At 40.6% G+C, this 21455-nt stretch overlaps 1 protein-coding gene across 2 annotated transcripts; it reads right to left on the bottom strand.

The window, feature by feature from the left end:
• Positions 1-5612: 5612 nt before the first annotated feature.
• LOC121685506 (otoraplin-like) lies at positions 5613-20523 on the bottom strand. Of its 2 annotated transcripts, none has more exons than XM_042066100.1 (5): positions 20454-20523; positions 11729-11883; positions 11413-11552; positions 5981-6091; positions 5613-5857 (listed from the first exon to the last, which is right to left on the bottom strand). In XM_042066100.1, the coding sequence occupies exons 2-5, from the start codon at positions 11847-11849 to the stop codon at positions 5834-5836; spliced, it is 396 nt and encodes a 131-aa protein (XP_041922034.1). In that variant the 5' UTR covers positions 11850-11883; positions 20454-20523; the 3' UTR covers positions 5613-5833. The 2 variants fall into 2 exon arrangements, with proteins under 2 accessions (XP_041922034.1, XP_041922033.1); XM_042066099.1 differs by having other exon boundaries at positions 11729-11966; positions 20454-20510.
• Positions 20524-21455: the final 932 nt, after the last annotated feature.

The following is a 21455-nucleotide window of genomic DNA, read 5'->3' as shown; positions in this document are numbered from 1 at the left end:
GTTGTCCGTGGCTGCCAGCCTGCATCTGTATCAATCCATCCCCAGTCTGAAGGACTTGGTAACTGTGGGCAGAGTGCGAATTACCCCACCATAATTGGGGGGTACTGCTCCTTCACTTCTTCTATGACCATCATGGTCCACTACCATATCAATCCCCACCGTGATCACCAAGTGCAACATGTGTTGTGCAACACACACAAGGTCTAAACATGCGACAAACTGATCATCAGTACAGAATATCTCATTGTTCTTATATATCCTGTCGTATCCCTGCGGCCTGCTCACGGCATTCATCCTGTGCCTCCTGTCTGCTGAACTCTTCAAGAGTTCAGTGTATAGTGTTTTATAGCTAAATAACTTTTATAACTAAATAATTATTTTCATTAAACTTTGTTGTATCAATCAGTATTGTATCAAACTATTCAGTATAGCAAATCGTGACACTAATTAGTGTAAAATGAACACAAGCAGATTTGAAATTTAACTCTACACTCTAGTGTAACAGGAAATGAACACCTCTAAGTGTTTATTAACTCCAACACTATCTGAGTTGGATTATTTACACTCAATGGAGTGTTACATTAACACTTAACACGATTGGGACAAAATAAACACTGATGTAGTGTTAAAATTGACTCTTACAGAGTTGTTTTATCACAGTACATTTTGTGAGGGTTTTTATTATTCCAGAAATGCAGAAGGCATTTGGTAACACCAATTTCCTTGTGCTGAACTCTATGACAAATTGCTGACATCACATAGAATTATATGGACATTAGATACATGTATGTGGAAATGAGGCATTAGAATCATTTAAATGATTGTTAGTTATAGCTGAGTACTTTGATTCATAAAGGTATTGCAAAAATGATTCTCTGGCTAGCTTCTCTGCTATTGCGGTTGCTTGGATTTTTTAACTAAAAAATCCAATCCATTACCACTAGATAATTTGTTCATAGAAGTATAATAGTGATGAAGAAATGACTCGATTGAATCTGTTATTTTCCTAATCGTCTGTAGCCTGATATTGAAGTATAATTATTACTGGCTATTTTTATCTTCCTGTTGAAACCACTGATTTTGTGTGTGCATATGTTTGCCAATATATTTCAACTATGTACAACAGCAAGCTCCTTCTGTGTCCTGGAGTCGATCGCCGATAACACAGCAGTTTCCATGGTGACAGCCAGGCCTATTGTGAGCTCTGGAGTGACAGAGAGTGATGGGCAGCAAGAGTTCCAGGCATGGGAGCAGCTGCAGCCCCTCATCCTAAAGTGTCCCCAGCCGTGAAGGCTCACAATGGAAATCAATCCAATCCAGTCCTTTTGATGCTGAGATTGTCTGACACTTGCAAACGGAACACAAGTATTTGTTTTACACCAGATAATGCTATGTTGTGTTGGAAATTATTATAGATTTTGTTTTGGTTCTCTTTGTTAGTGAGTGATACACTATTAAACCAAACAGTCAAACAAATGTTAATATATGAGCTAATTATATTACCTTTAAAATGTTATTTATTCATTCCATCTATTTAAACTAAAACATATATATGATTTAAGTACCAGTGATTCAAGTATTTATATTTGGTGATAAGAAAATTAAGTCAATAATAGCAATTCAATACAGTTCACTGTACATAAAACTATGGAGCAATTTGCAAACGTATCATGCATTTCTCACAACTGAACAATGGAGCAGATAGCAGTACACCAGCAGGGAAGACCTATGTTATGTAGCCTACAATACAGTTGGGTAATAGGCAAGAGCAGAGGTTTCAGCTCTACTAGCAATGCATTTTTTTTATGAGGTCACAATTATATCTCTTTTCCTCGGTGGTGGAATGAGTTGCCTATTGTTCTGCGTTCTTGTAATACAGTAGTTTTGGGACTTTTCAAGAAGTATTTAAAGACTCGTCTGTTCACCTGGCACTTTATTCATTATTTGTCTTACAGAGTTATTGTTTGTATGTTTATGGTTTTTGTTCATGTGAAAACGTATTATTTTCATTGTAGATATTTAATATTGTTATTGCTGTTATTATTACTGTTATGGTTAATTCAACTTCATTTGAAACTATTATTTTTAACTAATGTAGTGTTCATACATATAAGCCGCTTTGGACAAATAGCTAGAGAAATTGTGCAGTGTAGCATTCCCTGTAGCAGGGAAACCGTGTTCATAGACTATGTCATTTGGTGACATCTATTAATTCTAATGTGGGGGCAGACAGACAGAATGCTCTTCAGAATAATTGCCTTCAATTTTCAAGTGTTCACCTCTAACATCCACACCATAGCACAGATAGTGAATCAACACAATTATAAAAGGCATGTGAAACAGAATATTGTTTAATGAAAATATATATTTATAATTCCCCAGAAAGCATAACGTTTATAATGATCAATGAGAAATTAGGTTAAAAATGTAAATGTGAGCAAATGTAATTATTGTTGTTAAATGGCTGATTCACAGAAAGAAAACAACAATGTCATGAAAAAAGAGATATACAATAAAATTGTACATACCATCCCTTTGAAAACATTTTCACATAGTTCAACCCCCCCCCCCCCCCCGCTATTTCCAGTACCAGAGAGGGTTGAAACTGATTACTTCAGTTAGGGTCTTTGAAACTTTTCACTTGTATCATTGAAAGACACAGACTACTCTTTCCCATACTGGTTTGTTACATACTGTAGTACATACAGCACCTGCAACTTGCCCCAACAAATGCCACCTTGGAAATGGCCTTGAAAAGCATTAGGCTAAATAATATTATAGGCTACATACATTTCTATTGAAAGTGAACTGTACAATACACCAATTTTACCCAAAGCAGCACAGATAACTGTATCAGAAACTATCCAGAATACACTCTTTTATTGGCATCAATGACCTATCACTAGGGGTGGGCGATAAATATCGTCTGCGATAATATCGTGATTGTTGTTTTAACGATGTGCAAATTGACATTATCGAGTATTTAAATTACTTTGGGGAAAAAACACTCGAAATCACGCACTGAAGACTCATACAGTCCCAGGAGGTAGGCTATGCGGGAGAAGTGCAGCAGAGCAAGGGTCACGTGATCACTAGTGGGTCACAACGTTGTCCCACGCCAAGGGGGCAGGCGAATTCCCGGAAGTAGAAGCATCGATGTAGCGGTGGTTATCAACTCTCTGCTAACCCCATAGAACGCCCATTCATTTAGGATTTTTTTGAACTCCCAAAATTTCATATAACATATATCATGTGCCGATATTTTAGCTTCTGTGTTATCTACATAAACAGTAAAAGGCAAAACAAGACTCGACTACCTCGTACGTAACGTTAGGTTCCCGTAAGAAGAATGTTTAGCATGTCCGGTTGAAGGGAAGCTAACGCACTGAAGGGAGATAACCGTATTGTTTGGATAAGAAGCGTAGTCCAGCCAGCACGGAAACTCGCGAACACACTGTAGCCTACAATAGCATCTAACGATAATCATTTCAGAGGTTTTCGATGGATTGACCGTAGGTCAGAAAAGTGGAAAGAAGATTAGCTTCAAGGCTATAACTTCTTTGTTTTGTTTTACCATGACTGTTTTTGAAGATGATCATGTGTGGTAGTTTCAACATTAACATGACTTGATATCACTTGTGAGGATGATATTAATAATAATACATAAATAAATGTTTAACTTTGATGACTTTGAAGGCGAAGGAAGTGTGAGAAGAATTTCTGTGTATCTACAGAGAATGTCTAATAGGAATCCGTAGACGGGCTCTGGTATCCATCATATGAGTTACAAGATTCAGTTCGATGGCTAACGTCACGAAGTTAAGTGCGAGTCTGCGCAGTACTGGGGGGACCAACTGAAAAATGACTCAGTGCCCTCCCACTGAGAACGACGGAGTCTGTTCGTCCATTTCTTTTACTGTCTACTGTATGTCCCACGCAGCCTAATGTTTATTTTGTGCAGTGAGAGTAGCCTAGGCTACTTGGGATTTTATGCGGCTACTTCTGTTCAAGTCGCATTGTATGATGAGACAGTCACGTTTTTTCCTACACGGTATTATATGGAGAGAAAACATTAGCCTTTGAGTATTTTAATAGTCAGTTGTAAACAAATAACTATTCTCATGTAACTCTTTTGTAAATGGACTGAAGTTCGCTCTAAATATCTACGTTTACCGATTATGCTAACCGTTAGCATCTCTATGGGATTTCTCATGTACATTAGCCATAAGCTAACGCATTAGTTTCTATTCTGTAACTACGTGATTGCTCTAAAACAAAACATAGAAGGAAATAACTGAGATGTAGGCTACTCTGTTGGTCTGCTCTTAGTTTTGCAGTGAATCCTATGTAAAGGTTTGAAAGGAACTTCAGCTTCAGACTTTCTTTTGGGAAACTGTTAGGCCTATTCATCTTCTCTAATGTAGCTGGCTAGACCATGTCATTGCCACACACACAAGTGGGGACAGAATTGGAAATGTGTAGAGTGACAATGCATTGGTTGATTTGGTTAAAAAGTCACAGGTTAGGTTATTGGTTATTATTGTAATGATGCTATTCATAAATAATGAGCTGCAGGGGCGTCGCTAGCTATTTAAAACATTCGGGGCTAGAGCCCAGATGTTAGAGTCCTTTTTGCCCGGGGGTTTCTCCCCCGAGAGGTTTTGAAAATCGGGCTGATGAACATGCAATTTTAACCTACTTTGAGAATGAAAAGGAAGGCCAATTGTAATAACTCACGTCACGGCATTCTGAATATTTTGATGTTTAAAGACCGTGTAAGGAGAACGTCTCTTCTGCCAAAGTGCACCACATACAACACCCAAAATATGACATTAAAATAGCCTGTAGAATAAATATAGTCATGCACCTCGGTTAAGTGCACAGGTGTGAGCGTTCGTCTCGGGATAAACATTTGGACGTCATCCCCTTCAATTAATGGGCTATGGGTGCCTTGAAAGCAATGCATTTGGGTTGTGTAGGCTATCACAAACTTTTGCCCAAAGAAAAAGTTCCATTCTGTCAAAATCAAGCCCAACATGCATTGCTTGGGAGCCCCCTCAAACGAGGTCAGGTTTACCATATTTACTGCACATGTGATTCAATAGTAAATCACGATATATTGAAACTGAGCTGATCGAAATGTCCTCCTGGGTTGCGGGAGATGATGAAACACTGTGAGTTTCCACTTCTTGTCCATGCTCTGCCCTTTTTTTTTCTAAAGAAACTTCTAATATCCATTTGTCCTTCTGTACACTTATTTCGCTAAGGCTAGTTAGTAGAAGCACGAAACAGCAATGCATAATAGCGTAGAGGAGAATTGAAATTGCAACATTTTGCAACAAATGATTCTAAACCTGCCCAGATCACGTCAGATTTTCTTGCGCTGCTGTTAATGCACACAATGGACACAAAACACAAAAGTCTCTTCTACGGGGCTATTTATTTCATTCACGATTAGAGTTTTTGTTGTTGTTGTTGTTGACGGCCCATAGATCCGGGGCTATCCCCAGAGGATCCGGGGCTATAGCCCCGAATGCTCAGGTCTAACGACGCCACTGATGAGCTGTAAAGTAACTCAGACTTTAACATAAACAATTTTTTTAAAGGATATCGACTAATTATCGTTATCGTCAAAATCACAAAAAATATCGAGATATTATTTTTTGTCCATATCGCCCACCCCTACCTATCACACTAATGCGTTCTACATACTCGATGCACCCGACCGGTAGCGCGACACCGTGACGTCAAAATGACGTAGATCTTGCTGGCGCGCCAGGATTTTAGCCAGGTAGCGCGAGGTAGAATTTAGAAAATCATCTGCTCTCTCTTCTTAAATACAGATGAATTCTGTGTCCTGTTGGTAAAAATATGAGCAAATATCTGGCATAAATGAACAGTATAAAACATTCACACTTAAACATTCTTGCATAAGTCATATCATTTGTAAAACAGTTGGTAAAATTATGGAAGCACTTACAGTTGTTGGAAGTTTGACTGTATCACGCTGGAAGGTGTATGTCTCATTGACATAATTCACAGGGAAGAATCCGATGATGCCCATTTGGTCCACATATCGTTCACTATAAACCTTTTAATAAATAAATCATGTAATCAATTAAGATAATATTACAAGTACATGAGTTGATTGAAAGGATATGCAAAAGCACATATCATTTTCTTCAAGATTCCACGCCTAAAACACTATACTCAAATTGTACCAATAAACAACACCAGTATATCAATACCATACATGTATAGTAGTAGTCTCTGTCTACATCTAGTGGACAGCCATCAAAAACTTTTCTGATGAACATGTTGTGCTTATTTCAGTACCTTAACTCCTGAAATGTCTCCTCTTTGTCATGACGTCTCTCCATTTTCACTAAGCAAGGTTCATAATTGTTGGCATGCCATATTACTCTTCAGACACTTTACTTCCATTTGACATTATTCTCCTCACATTCGTGAAACTTTTTAAGGTATAAAAAATAACCTTTTGATGTTTTTATTGTACTCTCACAATGAAAACAATGAGGAAAAATCCACCCTTGAAGGGAAGAAAATTTATTCTAAGAAAAATGAAAATCTCATAAAGAAATAAATATTTTTAACGAAAACATGTTGGTCACAATTATTGGCACCCCTTAGAAAAATCTTATATACAAAACCTAACAGAAGCATTTTCCTATCTAATTTCAACATATTTAAATTAAATCAGAGTGTCTGTGAACTTTCAGAAGTAGTTCATGACTTTCTTTTTCACTAAGGTATGAAAATAATAAGACACAGAGGCTAAATGATCTAGTCATTTTTCAACATCAGAAAGACAAGAGACACTAAATTTAAATAAAAGGAAAGTGTGTTGACATTTGTAAGTCAGGGAATGACTAGGTACTACTAGTACTAGGTACTTGAAAATGCCTATATCAAAGTCCTTTTAGGCAAGTCCCTCCACTCGGCGGCCATATGGCAGCGCTTTTTGGGCACTCGTCGGGCATCCATCTCGGCAGAAATGAGCGTGCGCAAGGCTTCACGACACCAATCTACTGCAATCTTGCTCCAGCGGCGAGATCACAACACATGATTGGCACGATGTCTTCACAACACACCATATGATTGGCTCATTGTATTCACATGTCGACGTTTTGCCGAGGAATGGGTGCGATATGTGTAGTAACGGCGTTACAAACTATCCCCATGCATTTCTATGGAGGATTTTTTGAGTGCTGTGTCTCCTCATTAGAAAGTCTCTGCCTATATTTACAGTTAAAAGCATTAAATGGTTCTAATCAACTGGAAATGTGACAAACATGCTTGGACAAAGACCCAAGGTTATCTTGCCCCCACGTACAGTATGGAGGATGGATAGGCCAAAAATTCCATAAAAACCACTATTGGAGAGTTACACAGAAAGGTGTCATCTTGGGGTCACCAAGTTCCCCAAAAAATCTTCAAGTGACCTCATTGCTAATAGCTTATTTAGAGGGCATGCTAAGTAACAGCCTGTCCAGTCATTTAATTACCAATGTAAACAGCAGGAGTTACTAAATTGTACAGTGTCTGGAAGTGTGGTCTATTGTCAGATGAAATGAAATTGCTCTCTTTGGCTAGAAACACGTGTGTTTGGAATATATAGAAGAATGACTATACTGAAAAGAATCCCATACCTAATGAGAATTATGGTGGAGGTGCTGTGCTATTGTGGGGCTGTTTTTATTCCCAAAGGCCTTGGGAATCTAATTAAGGTGCACGGTATCCTGAACAACAAGAAAAACCTGAACATTTTCAAAGGAAATCTGTCAATCTCTGACAAGACATTAAAAGTTGGTCATGATTGGATCATTCATCAGGTCAATGAATCAAAACAATCATCCTGATCAAAACAAATATGGTTTTCTGAACACAAATCAAGCTTTGGCCATTGCCATCTCAGTCCCCTGACTTAAACTCCATAGAAAAACAGAGGGGTGAGTGAAAGAGGAGAATGCACAAGTGTGGACCTAGAAATCTGGACGATCTGGGGAGATTTTGTAAAGACGAACGGCCTTAAATCTCTTGCTTTGTATTCTCCAACTTTATTGGGTATCATAGGTGAATATATTACAAGCTGTTTTATTGGCAAATGGAGGCTTAAAAGGGTATTATAAGCAGGGGTGCCAATAATTGTGAACGTGTTTTTGTTAAAAATATTTATTTCTTCATAAGATTTTCCTTTTTCTCAAAATAAATTTGCTTCCCTTCAAGATTGGATTTTTCCTATTTTATTTTTTTCCATTGTGAGATTACAATAAATCATCAACAGATTATTTTTTACACCCATTTTTACTTTAACTTAAGCAGCAGAGGTGCCAATCATTCTGGAGGGCACGGTAGGTTCCCGGGGCACTGAAGCACCGGGCTGCTCCAAACTTGGTGGGCATGTACCCCCACAAAGATGTCTCGGAACCATTGTTCTTTTGTTTTGATCCTGAAAGGTGAATATCTCGAGAACCGTAGGGCAGGGTCGGACTGGGAACAAAATTCGGCCCTGGCAAATTTCTCCTGGACCTGCCCACCACTGGACCGACCCACCACTGGACCGATGACCCCCCCCCCCCCCCCCCCCCCAAAAAAAAAAAAATCCCCCTCCCCGATTACCCCCATAAACACCCAGTATTATGATGTAATACTTCATAAACTGAACCCAAACATTTAGATTTGGACCTATCACAATAACACGGGGGTCCGGGTGTGTCCGGGGGATTTTTCTTAAATTCTGGTTGCTAATCACACCATTTGAGAGGGACAGGATTCAGGGATAGGCTACTAAAGACAGGCTCATCTTCTGTCTATCTCACGTCATGTTACCCCATGCATTAGCCTAAACCACATGTCACTGCTTGACTAAATGAAAAATATATAGGCTACTGAACACGAACATCGTCATAGTTGACAGAAATTACGTTTTGTGCCAACATGTTGTAGAAACACAACCACAGCCTTTATTTGGTGAAAACTTTGGTTATAGTCCGCGATTCACATTAACTGTAGGCTATCATCACAAGTGTATCCTACTCAGGGATGGATTACTGCACGGGCCTACCGGGCCCAGGCCCAGGGGCCCAAGAGATCAGGGGGCCCTGAAGCCCAAGCCTTTGCATGGAATCATTGCCTTAATATCAACAAATCAGGATGTAGGCTATGAATCTGATTGAATTTAGTATTGGCCATCCCCAAAATGCACCAGAATACAGGAAATCACATCAAACAAATCAAAACATTTCTGGGGGAGGACCCCCAAACCCCCCCCTCCCACATATACGACAATAAGTGGGGGGCCCTTAATACATCTGGGCCCAGGGGCCCGAAAGTTCATAATCCGCCCATGAGCCTACTAAACGTTTTTTGCCCAAGTTTGTGTCAGCACATTTTGCAAAATTAGGCTACCTTTCGTTACTAACATACCAGTTGATACTTTTTACCAGCATCGACTCGCGATTGATTGTGCATCTAATGTAACACTCGGTGGAGAGACTTCCACTTTCCAAGTTTCACTTTTTACTGTCGTTGTGAGCTAAAAGGCTAGGCCTACTATATGGGAAAGGATCAGCTCCAAAAATGAATGGATTTTCTTTAACCTGTGCTACACACTTTTCCACCAAGTTGTGCGAAAATTGTAGGCTACCCATAGTTTTTTTTATGTTGACAGAACCGCACTACAGTAGCACATGGTGCAGTAAATGGAAGCTCTTGGCTGTTTACGTTTAAACTGTGATGATGTGAACACCAGCCAGCGGAGGGCACTTATACAGCCTAGGCTACAATGCACTCGTAGGCTATTTCCCCCCAAACCTAGCGGCTGCTTGGACAAATCCACTTGAGGGGTGAGGCAGGGGGGCGCGATCGTAACACACACTGAACCTGTCATGAAGAGGCCAAAATGATTGACCTGTCACCCCCCAAGCCAAATGGATGCAACTGCATTTATAGGCTAGGCCTATGCCTACATGACGGGCCGCAAATAGGCTAAATAACCTTAAAAAATCCCGGAGGTCACCGGCCCACCGGTTGTACAGATTACCAGTCCGAGCCTGCCGTAGGGCCTAGGATGACCAACTTTTTTTTGGATGTTGGTCTCAAGGGGCCATGTTTATATCCACTCCTTTGAGGTATAGCACCACCTTATTAAAAATAAAAAAGCAAAAAGCGAGACGTTGTAATCGCAGGTATCTTTGGCTGACGTGTTCAAAACTGCACACAATTTGAAGTGTAGGATCATTATAACATCCTCTGAATGCATGCCACATTTTGTGGAATTCATGGGGGGCCATATCAGCTACACACGCACACACGCATGCACACAAACCCAAACATACGTACACACACATAAAAACACACACACATGCAGGCACACACACACAGGCATGCACACACATAAACACACACGCACGCACACACACACACACACACACACACACATATAAATACACCCACACACATATGCACACACACACAAAAACACATCTACAAGCCCACATACACACACACACCCACACACATATGCACGCACACACACAAAAACACATCTACAAGCACACACACACACACACATACACGCACGCACATAAAAACACACACATACACACAAAAACACATCTACAAGCACACACACACACATACACGCACGCACATAAACATAAACACACACACACACACACACACACACACACACACAGGCATATGAGGCGCCGTCTAGGCCTTAATTCATACTTGGTCTTACACACACTATCATAACCTTGCACATACACCACTACACTCATGCACACTCACTATTATAGTCATTTTACATGTATGTATGAGAGGGTATGAGTATAGTAGTGTATGTGAGAGAGTAAAGAGTATAGTAGTGTATGTGAGAGAGTTTAGTAGTACATGTGAGAGAATATAGTAGTGCATGTGAGAGACTATAGTAGTGTATGTGAGAGACTATAGTAGTGTATGTGAGAGAGTATAGTCGTATATGTGAGAGACTATAGTAGTGTATGTGAGAGAGTTTAGTAGTGTACAGTATGCAAGAAGGTATAGTAGTGAATGCAAGAGAGTATCGTAGTGAATGTGAGAGAGTATACATTGCTTATGACTGAACCCAATTATCTGTGGGAACGCAGTAGCAATTAGGTGTCACATATTTCTTAATATTACAAATTTATATAATTATTATAATTCACTATAATAGTAATTCAACACAATTGAATCATTCAAAACATTTTATTAATCATATTTAACATTTGCAATTAAAGATATGTTAATGGTTAAACCTAATGTCAATTAAAATTACTGGACATGTTTTGTCCAATATTTGTTATTTGCAATATTTGTATCTGTATTTGCAATCTGTTATAATCACTTTTACATAAGTTTGTGACTTACACTTCCCGACCAGAATATTCCACCACCCTCTGCTGGCAGTAATTTGGAGTACACATAGATCATCTGACCCCGTTTCAAGTTAATAAACCTACAATCAGGGGCAACATAATCCTCCAAAGCCATTGCCAGTGAGATAGCATCTGAAGAAAAAAAAAATAATGCTTGCATATAACAACGTATTTAAATGAAAGACAAAGATGTTAAATGTTCCATAACACACACACACACACACACACACACACACACACACACGCACACTCTATTTAATCCTGTGGAGTTAAAAGTGTAATGCCTGCATTTCAATGGATTGACTCACATGAACACTCCATATCTGCACACAGTTTGTTGTCTGCCAGTTTCTCCAGTGGTGTTCTGCTTGATTGACATAAGTATCCCATAGAAAGAAGTAAAAGGACAGCACTCTCAAAAGAGGACATCTTGAGATTTGCCACTGCTATGGATGGCCAATTCCTGTAAAATTCCACAGTTGATGGGCTGAACCATGACATCATAGCCCACTGCACCAATCAGTGCTGCCCTGCCTGCCCCAAATTCTTGTAGGTGAAAAAAAAGTTAGAGAGAACTTTCAGACAGCAAACTTCCAGCATTCATGATTCAGACAGAATAACCATTTGCACATATTAAACTATGCTGTTATTAGGGCCCGAGCACCGAGAGGTGCGAAGCCCTATTGTTTTTGTAAGGATTATTATTATCATTACGAGTATTCCGATTTTTACTTTGTCTCAGAGCGTTTTCCTTTTTTGAGGTGGTTAAGATGGGTGAAAAGTCTTGAAATTTGGCACACACATCAGGTGTCACGCAAAGCAGTTAGGTACAAGAGCTTGGCCCCGGGTGTGGCCCAGGGACTCAGTAGCGCCCCCTTAAGTGATTGATGCAGTGGTTGGCACATACTTTCAGCTAGACACATAAAATTTGGTAGGTGCGTGTATCTCACCAAGATGAACAACTTTCGTATGTACAATGCATTAGCCACGCCCAACAGGATGTGAGGTATTAGGGATTTTGTGTGGACTAATATGTGATTAAATATGTGCTGAATTGTGATCCCAAAAAGGTGCTTCCCATGGGTGAAAACGCATGAAATTTGGCACAGACATCAAGTGGTACAGTGCATAGACAGGGACAAAAGCTTGGCACCGGGCGTTGCCCAGGAACTCCATAGCGCCCCCTTATGTCACTGTGACTTGTGGTTGGCATATAGTTTTAGATACACACACCAAATTTGGGGGGTGTATGTAACTCCCAAAAACGCCCACAGGAAGTAAGGTAATTTAGATTTTGTGCGTTGTGGACATGATCAATTTTAACATACTCCTCCTTGACGGTTGATCCGATTCATGTCGAAGTCGGTATACATGACGCCAAGATGATTCTGATTCTAAATTGTGAAGCTTTTTTTTGATATGTTGTAATTTGATGAAAAGTCATCAACCGTTATATAACCATTTATAACCGAGTATAATTCAAATTTCATTGAATTATACAGGCGTCAATGAGAGAACACTTACACTTACATGATTTTGGTTTCGATTTTCTAATTGGATTTCGATTTTCGATTTTGGTTTCGATTTTCTAATTGGAGTAAGTCTTTTTTTGTGACAACACATCATGATACATTTGATAATGTTTGATCGTTGTTTTGGTATAAACCATATTTTACGTAGCCTAATGAATGTGCTCTAGAAAGTGAAAGTAGCCTAACCTAGGCCTATATGCGCTCTGTGTCTGAGCTGTCTGTGCACGTCCGCAATTGATTACGTTCCTCAAATGGAGAACACATCAATCCCATGGTATTATTTGCCCTAAAATGCATGAAACATGCAAGTTCAAAATCCCGCCGGTAGCCACGTTACATCTCCGTTTCATATTTGCCTAGGCTACTAGCCTACAATAAATAAATTGAACTAACTCAACTGACAACAGGTATATCTACTGATTCGGTCATTGAGACTACAGAATACAGACTACAGAATACAGTACAATGAACTTTCTGTGTTTCTGAAGTTTATTTTTGTATTCTGGGGTACAGTAGCCTAATGCCTTGACAATAGTTTTTCTTACCAGCTTGCTGTTTAAACTGACTGTGGCGCTCTGAACTTTCCTGCCAGGTTTATGACGTAAACCGCTACATCTCGGCTCTGGCATTGCCTAAACTAATCGTGTGGGAAATCAGATTATCTGTCAATATTGGGCTTTGAAAGTAAGGGATATTTGCTCAGTAATAGTAGGCTACATTTTGTAACATTTATAGAGAAACCGAGGGGAAGTTAAATTAGAATCGTTGGAATTTGAAAACACATACAAAAAAAGATTCGGGGCTTTTAAAAAGAGATTCGGGGCTTGAGCCCCCGAAACCACCCCCTCGCTCCGCCAATGCAACCACCCAGCAGTAACTTCTGCATTTAGTGAGATTTGCACCGCCCTAATTTTATTTTTGACTCTTCCCGTCACCGTTGCAACCTCTGAGCGCTCATTCTCCAAGTTAAAGATCATTAAAAACCACTTGAGGAGCACAGTGGGACAGGAGAGACTGAGTGGACTTGCCATGTTGTCCATAGAGAATGAGAGAGCAAAGAAAATGGACATACACAGAGCATCGTGGACGAGTTCGCAGAGCGCAAGGCTCGTCCTATGCCCTTCAAATAGTGCTGCGTATTATTGTTGTTTTATTATTAGGGGTCATGTAGCCTAATGTTTTTGTTGTTGTTCTCTTGGTTACACTTCATGTACGTTCGATGGACTTTAAAATGACATAGTTGCTCTCCGTGGCGCTGACGCTTGTAAGACCCACTGTTGCGGGTATGTGTAGCCTATGTTGTAAAATTATGTTATGATGAGTTTAATAAAGGGCCCGGTCATGTGCCCCGCCCCCGGCCCGGCTCTGACTTGTTCCACCACTGTGATGCTTCAAAGGTTCTCAATAGGGTTGAGGTCAGAGGAAGATTGGGGTCACACCATGAATTTGTCCTTTTTTGCCTATAGCAGCCAATGACCCAGAGGTATTCTTTGCAACATAAGATGCATTGTCATGCATTAAGATTTTGCTACGGAAGGCACGGTTCTTCTTTTTGTACCACGGAAGAAAGTGGTCAGTCAGAAACTCGACATACTTTGCCGAGGTCATTTTCACACCATCAGGGACCCTAAAGGAGCCTACCAGCATGACTCCGCCACCTCCTTGCTGACGTCTCAGCCTTGTTGGGACATGGTGGCCATTCACCAACTATCCGTTACTCCATCCATCTGAACCATCTAGGGTTGCACGGCATTCATCCAGGCCCGGGGTGGGTAATCGGGAAAATCGGGAGAATTTGCGGTGGGCCGCTTCACTTTTGGGCCGGTCGAGGAAAAAAATATTGACATTCTGTGCATGGCACCGTTGCCTCTGCATGGGTTGTAGCCTACCGTGTGAGGGAGTTCTCCCCTCCCAAAAAGAGTTGGTTGGGTCCATATAGCCCGTCTTTTCCAAAAAGTTTTCTCAGATACGATAGCCGGGCCGGCCCTACAGTAGCCATAAGCGTCAGGAAGGATGGATGGTAGAAAGAGACCAGGAGGGACTGAAACGGCCAGGTAGATGCTGCTAAATGTGCCAAGCTTCTAGATTAGGCCTACAGACAAAAGTGGCAACTGGTAAAGAGAGACAGCCTATAGGCAATGATTATTAGCAGTTATTGGGCTAATATTGGACGTTTGTAACGTTGTCAAGCTATTTGCAAGCAACATATTACATTTCTTAAAATATTAGCCTTTTGTATCCGATTCATAGACTTTGCAGTATGCAGATATTAATAACAAAACTGAAGTTTGATCTGTATAGGCCTATGCGGTAAAAATGGTAGCCTCTGAGCAGCAGATCAACCAGTCGACCACTTAAAATAATGAGCCCGAAATTAGTGATGAGGAGGCCATGACTACGGGGACAAGTAGAGAGAATAAATTAAAGTTATTTAATGTAAGAAAGAGCAAAAAAATTATGCTACATGATGAACCTATATGCCTTGTTTGCTTAGAAGAGTGTGTAGTAAAGGAGTAGGCTAAATCACCAAACAACAATATAGCCTACCCATGCAAAAAACATGTAGCCTAAACATTAGTTCAATATGCCTCTTTGTGGAAGCGTGGGATAGGCTACATTTCAAAGGCTTTCTTTCTCTTTCTTTCTAACCTTTACACATTTGTTGAACCATGGTACTAATAAAAACTACAGGATAGTAAGAGCTGAAATGTTGCTTCATTTATCCAATTTCCACCACTATGGAAAACGTGGGCCGGTCTTGGGCCTGAAACTCCCGGGCTGAAAAGTGGCCCCACTCTGGCCCTGCATTCATCCGTAAACAAAACTGTTTGAAAATTAGTCTTCATGTATTCCTGAGCCCACTGCAACCATTTCTGCTTGTGAACATTGTTTAGGGGTGGCCGAATAGTAGGTTTATGCAAAACTTCTTGAGGATCCTACACCTTGAGGTTCGCGGGACTCAAGCGGCACCAGCGGCTTCAAATACCTGTTTGCTGCTTTGCAATGGCATTTTAGCAGCTGCTCTCTTAATCCTATTAATTTGTCTGTCGGAAACCTTCCTTATTATGCCTTTGTATATTCTTCACAGTACGCATACATTTTCAGAAATATCCAATGTATTCATTGGGCTCACCTGGCAAACTAATTATCACAGGTGTCTGAGATTGATTTCAATGAGCCAAAGAACCCTGAGACACAATACCATCCGTGAGTTTAATTGAAAAACAAAAAAATATTTTTTTATAACACTTAAATCCATTTTGCTTATAATTTGGAACACGGTGTATTCAGTATACAACATTAATGAAATGATGTCAAGAATAATCAAATTACTGCCATTTACTACCCTATACTTAGGCTGTGAAATAAAATGGCCCATTTTTGCAGATATCTTGCATATCTTGCCCCCTCTTCAGGGTCGGCGCCAGAGATCAACGGGTGGGGGGGCTCTGAGCACTGACAGGGGGGGCACCTCACCTCACTTTTATTAGTTATTTTTCCAAAATTGACATATAATAAAGAGCATCCTTCGAGGCTTTTGGATAACTGAAACAATATGATCATTGGGGGAAATAGTGCAAGAATATAGCGGTCATAGAGTTATAGTTAGAGTAGCGTTGAAGAGACTAGCACACAACGTTTAGAATAATAGAATTTTAATAGAATAGCGTAGTCTACAATACAAGTAAATAGGCTATAACAGACTCACCACTAGCAAGCGTAGGCTACAATAGGCTTCACTGTGTCTTTCCATTCATTTCGAAATGTTCTTATAAGATACTGCTCAAAAGCAAATTGCACATACTGATAATATCGCAACATTGCACGTAGGCTATGTGATCGCTCAAAATGTTATTTAAAGTATAGAACAAATTCTAACACATTTACGAAGTGGCTAAGTAGATGCACCAACTATGGAAAGTTTAAGAGCGCACAGGAAACTCATGGCTTTTAGTATTTTGTGCTGCTTTGACAGTCCACTTTTATTGACTGTTAGTCTACTGTTTTTGAGTTTGGAGATGTACTGTTTTGCAGCGACGGGCTACGAATGCCGACTCCAGGTTAAAGCAGGTTAAGACCCGTGCAGTGTTGCACTCAATAAAGGGCATGATCCAATGCACTAAAGGCCTACGTCTCCGTTGCTCGAGTTTATCATTAGCTCTGGACAATATTGGGAAAATATAGGAAATGCGACGTGTCAGTTTGGCCCTTCATTTGTGGTTTCTGCCATTTAGATTAACATCTCATGCATTCAGCTTGGGTGCTTGGGTTTTCCTGTGGTCAGAAATGCAAAACCGAGTCATGCCACATGCAGAAGTTTTCCGATGATACTGCAATTGTGGGGTGTATCAGGAACGGGCAGGAGGAGGAGTACAGGAGCCTGGTGGAGGACTTTGTGCAATGGTGCAAACTCAATCATCTTCAACTTAACACTTCAAAGACCAAGGAGATGGTGGTGGATTTCCGCAGGTCTAAGCCCACTCTGCTACCAGTTCACATTGATGGGGTCAATGTGGAGGTGGTTAGCACCTACAAGTATCTGGGTCTCCACCTGGACAATAAACTGGACTGGTCAGCCAACACTGATGCACTCTACAAGAAAGGGCAGAGCAGGCTGTACTTCCTGAGGAGGCTGCGGTCCTTCAATGTGTGCAGTAAGCTCCTCAGGATGTTCTACCAGTCTGTTGTTGCCAGCGTCCTCTTCTATGCAGTAGTATGCTGGGGTGGAAGCACAAGGAAGAAGGATGTGGGGCGAATTGACAAGCTGGTAAGGAAAGCTGGCTCTGTAGTGGGAGCTGAACTGGAGTGTATCACTTCACTATCTGACAAAAGGACCCTGAACAAACTGATCAACATCTTGGACAATGAGTGTCACCCACTCCACAGCACTATTGTTAAACAGAAGAGCCTGATCAGCTGGAGACTTCGCTCACTGCCTTGCACAACTGACAGACTGAGAAAGTCATTTGTCCCCAGGGCCATTGAACTGTTCAATGCCTCACTTAAGGGAAGAGGAGAGATAGACTTCTCTGCATAGTCTGTCTGCCTCTTCATCCCCTCCATGTTTGGTACTGTCTGTCCACTAGCCACTTGTACCACTGTCTTTATGCCTCACTGTTTGCGTGCTATATTAGCACATTAGCACATATGCATAACCCCCCCCCCCCCCCCCCCCTCCATGCCACAGCCGAACTGTGGCCACACTTATACATTTTCTTAAATAGTTAAATATATAGATATATAGACTTTCCTTTACTTTATTTCTGCATTGTTGCACTGTTGACTTACTCATTTGCACTATCACCATGACCACTATCACCATTGCACTACCACCATGACACTCAATGACCACTATCACCATTGCACTACCACCATGACACTCATTCACACAGAGCACCTTGCCATACCTTACTATGCACAGAGAATCACAGGCTCAGTCCCTGCCTCAGTCATTGCAAGCGCCTCTGATTTATTAATCACCACTATGTGGATACTGTTTTTAGAATTGATTTAGATTAAGTGTTAGTATAATTTGTAATTTTGTTATTTGTATTTTAGTATATTTTTATATATTGTATTAAGTGTTAGTATAATTTGTATTTTAGTATATTTAGCATATTCTTTATCTTCTACTGTCCTTACTGCTTAGTTGTGTTTTTATATTATATACTTTAATTACTCTTCTGCTGTTAAAGAATGTGTTTGTCTTGTATGTATGCTGCTGAGACCTTGAATTTCCCCTGGGGATCAATAAAGTATCTATCTATCTATCTATCTATCTATCTATCTATCTAAAAAAAACGTGTATTTTCCATTATCTTCCCAGATCTATCTTGAGACCTTTTACTGAATTTTTTATGCAGCAGTGTCTAAAAACCCTACTGGTCGAGATTTATGCTCATTTGGCGTTGCAGGAGTGTTGGTAAATGTATTGGTGGCACTCACTGCAACCGTGTCCGAGTGTGCAGAATCCCTCTTCATCGCGCAGTTTGCGCACAATCAACAGTAGCATTGTTGACACACGTCAGTCCGTGTCATGTTTCATTTTGAGTAGGCTAAGTGTTCAACATCAGTGTTCAATGTGGATTTAATTTCAATCATGGGCATAATAATATTTAGATTTTTTATGTGAGGGAGAGAACTCAGATGGGGAAACCTGCTTGATGACGTGGCCGCCGCGGTCAGGTGATCGCCCTTTAATTTTACCGCTGTCCGGTAGACACTGCAATCGCTAGTCCGTGCGTGCGTGCGTGCGGGCACTAGCGATCTCTCATGAAACCAAGTGCCTGACTGTTTGTAACTGTTTGTTGTTTGTTTGATGTGCTGTTTACTGAGGGCATTCATATTACGACCATTCGTTTAGTTTTTCCGACTGTTTCCCGAACATGCTCGTAGCTTGAACGCGCGTGCACTGCTCTTAAGATGCTCTTAGGGGGAGCTGTCCACGTTAATAGTTCTGAAATATCCTCCAATTTGATGGTGATGTCAGGTGACTGCACGTCACAGCTATAGGCCTACCGTTTAAACTTCGGATCACACATTAATTCACATCAGTACGAAAATAGAAACACTTTGACATCTGCATGTAAGCATTCCAAGTAGATTATATACCACACACAGACATAAATAATTGTAATTATTTAAGATTTGATTGTTGCAATGGAGTGTATGGAGGTCTCCGGCGATGGGAAGCTGCCAACACCCGATTGCGCAATATAAACATTCTACGCCTTCTCCTTCTAATCGATATTAAACAAAATATTGTCAAAATGAAGGAATGAATTAGGCCTAGGCTATTCCGACCGCAGAGAAGAGGGCGTCCATTTCACTCAACGTAGGCAAAGTGTCCCCAAATACTTAAAATCAATAGGTGTTGGAAACGCTGACTAATGCACATTTTATTTATGCGCATTACCATGGATGCGCATCACTAATTCGCATGAGCTGGATGGAAACACGCTATAGACTGTATCAGTATGGTTTGTCACATTATTCCTCACATTCTAAATGCAATACCGCTGTATGACCACAGGGGTGTAGTGGTTACCTTATCATGAGCGCTTGGCTGAAGTAGTGTTTTTATGTGGTAGGCCCTATCGAATCCACTGTTGATAGGGTGAGTTGGGCCGTGATGTAGAGGGCAAGAAAGTATAGCAGTGTCTCTCTCATGTGCATAACTTTCGTTATTATCAGGTCACTTATTGCTCATGGTTTGCAGGTAGTTACAAATGAGGTATTGTTTGCCATAATGGTAATAAAAAACATATGGCACTAAATATACACATATAAATCAAAACAATTAACTAAACAAATATTGAACAAAAGAATATCACCAAAATATATATTACTAATGTGAGCAAAATCATAATAAACAAATTAACTAACAAATTTACCACTACTGAAAGTAAACTAATGTAGCTCCAACAATTATTAATATTGCATTTTTATGCACTCAATTGACTGAGAAAACGGATTAATGTACAGTACATGTATGACTTACCTCTCCTCAAACAAATATTAAAATATTGTTTCAGTTATTCAGCATCTGAAGAACGACACACACAACTTGAAGCCTGTTTTAGTGTGAAGTCCACTCACCATGGCAAGGTACAGGCCATGAGTGGGAGGTTAGTAAGACAAGACAAATTATGTTACAAAAGATAAGCACAGACGACACAGGACAAGACACATAAACACTTAACAAGTCCCGTCTCTGGGATGGGAGACAGAGGGGCATTGTCACACCAATGTCCTGCCTCTGGAGGGATGGGGTGGGGGTGGGAAAACAATTTTGCTACTGTAGTAAGGAGTCCAGAAAAGATACCAGATCACGGATCACTGATATTGCATGATGTCCTCTAGGGCCACTGAGAGGGTCAAACTGTGCCTGAATCTGCTCCATTACTCCACTTTCCACAGAATACTCTATGTCAGGCACAGCTACCATCTCGGACCAGTCTAGCATAGCAGGACCAGCAGCCGCAGGTGGAGGACCAGCAGGAGTAGGAGCCCCAAAGATGTCCTGCACGGCAGTTGAACCTCCGCCCTGCTGTAGGAGACAGCCTCTTACCAGTCCCTCCAGGATTTCGCGAGGATTTTTTGAGATTGTTGCGATCTAAAATGCCTGATTTCGCGACAACTTTTCTAAAAAGATTGCGATGGAAGTTGCTGTGTTTTTAGCTGTTTGTTGCGAAGAAATTGCGAGATTGAGGGTAATTAAGGTTAGTAAGACCAAAATTACACTGATCATCTTGATGCTTATTAAAAAGGATAAGTAAAGGTAAATAGTAAGGGTTACAGAAAATCAAAGTAGGCCTACTTTATTTGTGTAAATACTTTGACTGGGGTCAGTGCCGGCCCGAGCCTTTTGGGGGCCCTAAGCAGAATTTGATTTGGGGGCCCCCTCCCACAACGCAGAGTCACCTGTGCTTGGCGATAATTGACAACTTCACACTATAATGTCATATTATAAATTAATACAGTAAGGTTATGTATTAATACA

The sequence above is a fragment of the Alosa sapidissima genome, chromosome 16 (genome assembly GCF_018492685.1).
Source record: "Alosa sapidissima isolate fAloSap1 chromosome 16, fAloSap1.pri, whole genome shotgun sequence".
In the NCBI taxonomy this organism is placed as follows: Eukaryota; Metazoa; Chordata; class Actinopteri; order Clupeiformes; family Clupeidae; genus Alosa; species Alosa sapidissima.
The sequence above is the reverse complement of the archived record's forward strand: the minus strand, read 5'-3'. Positions and strand labels throughout refer to the sequence as shown.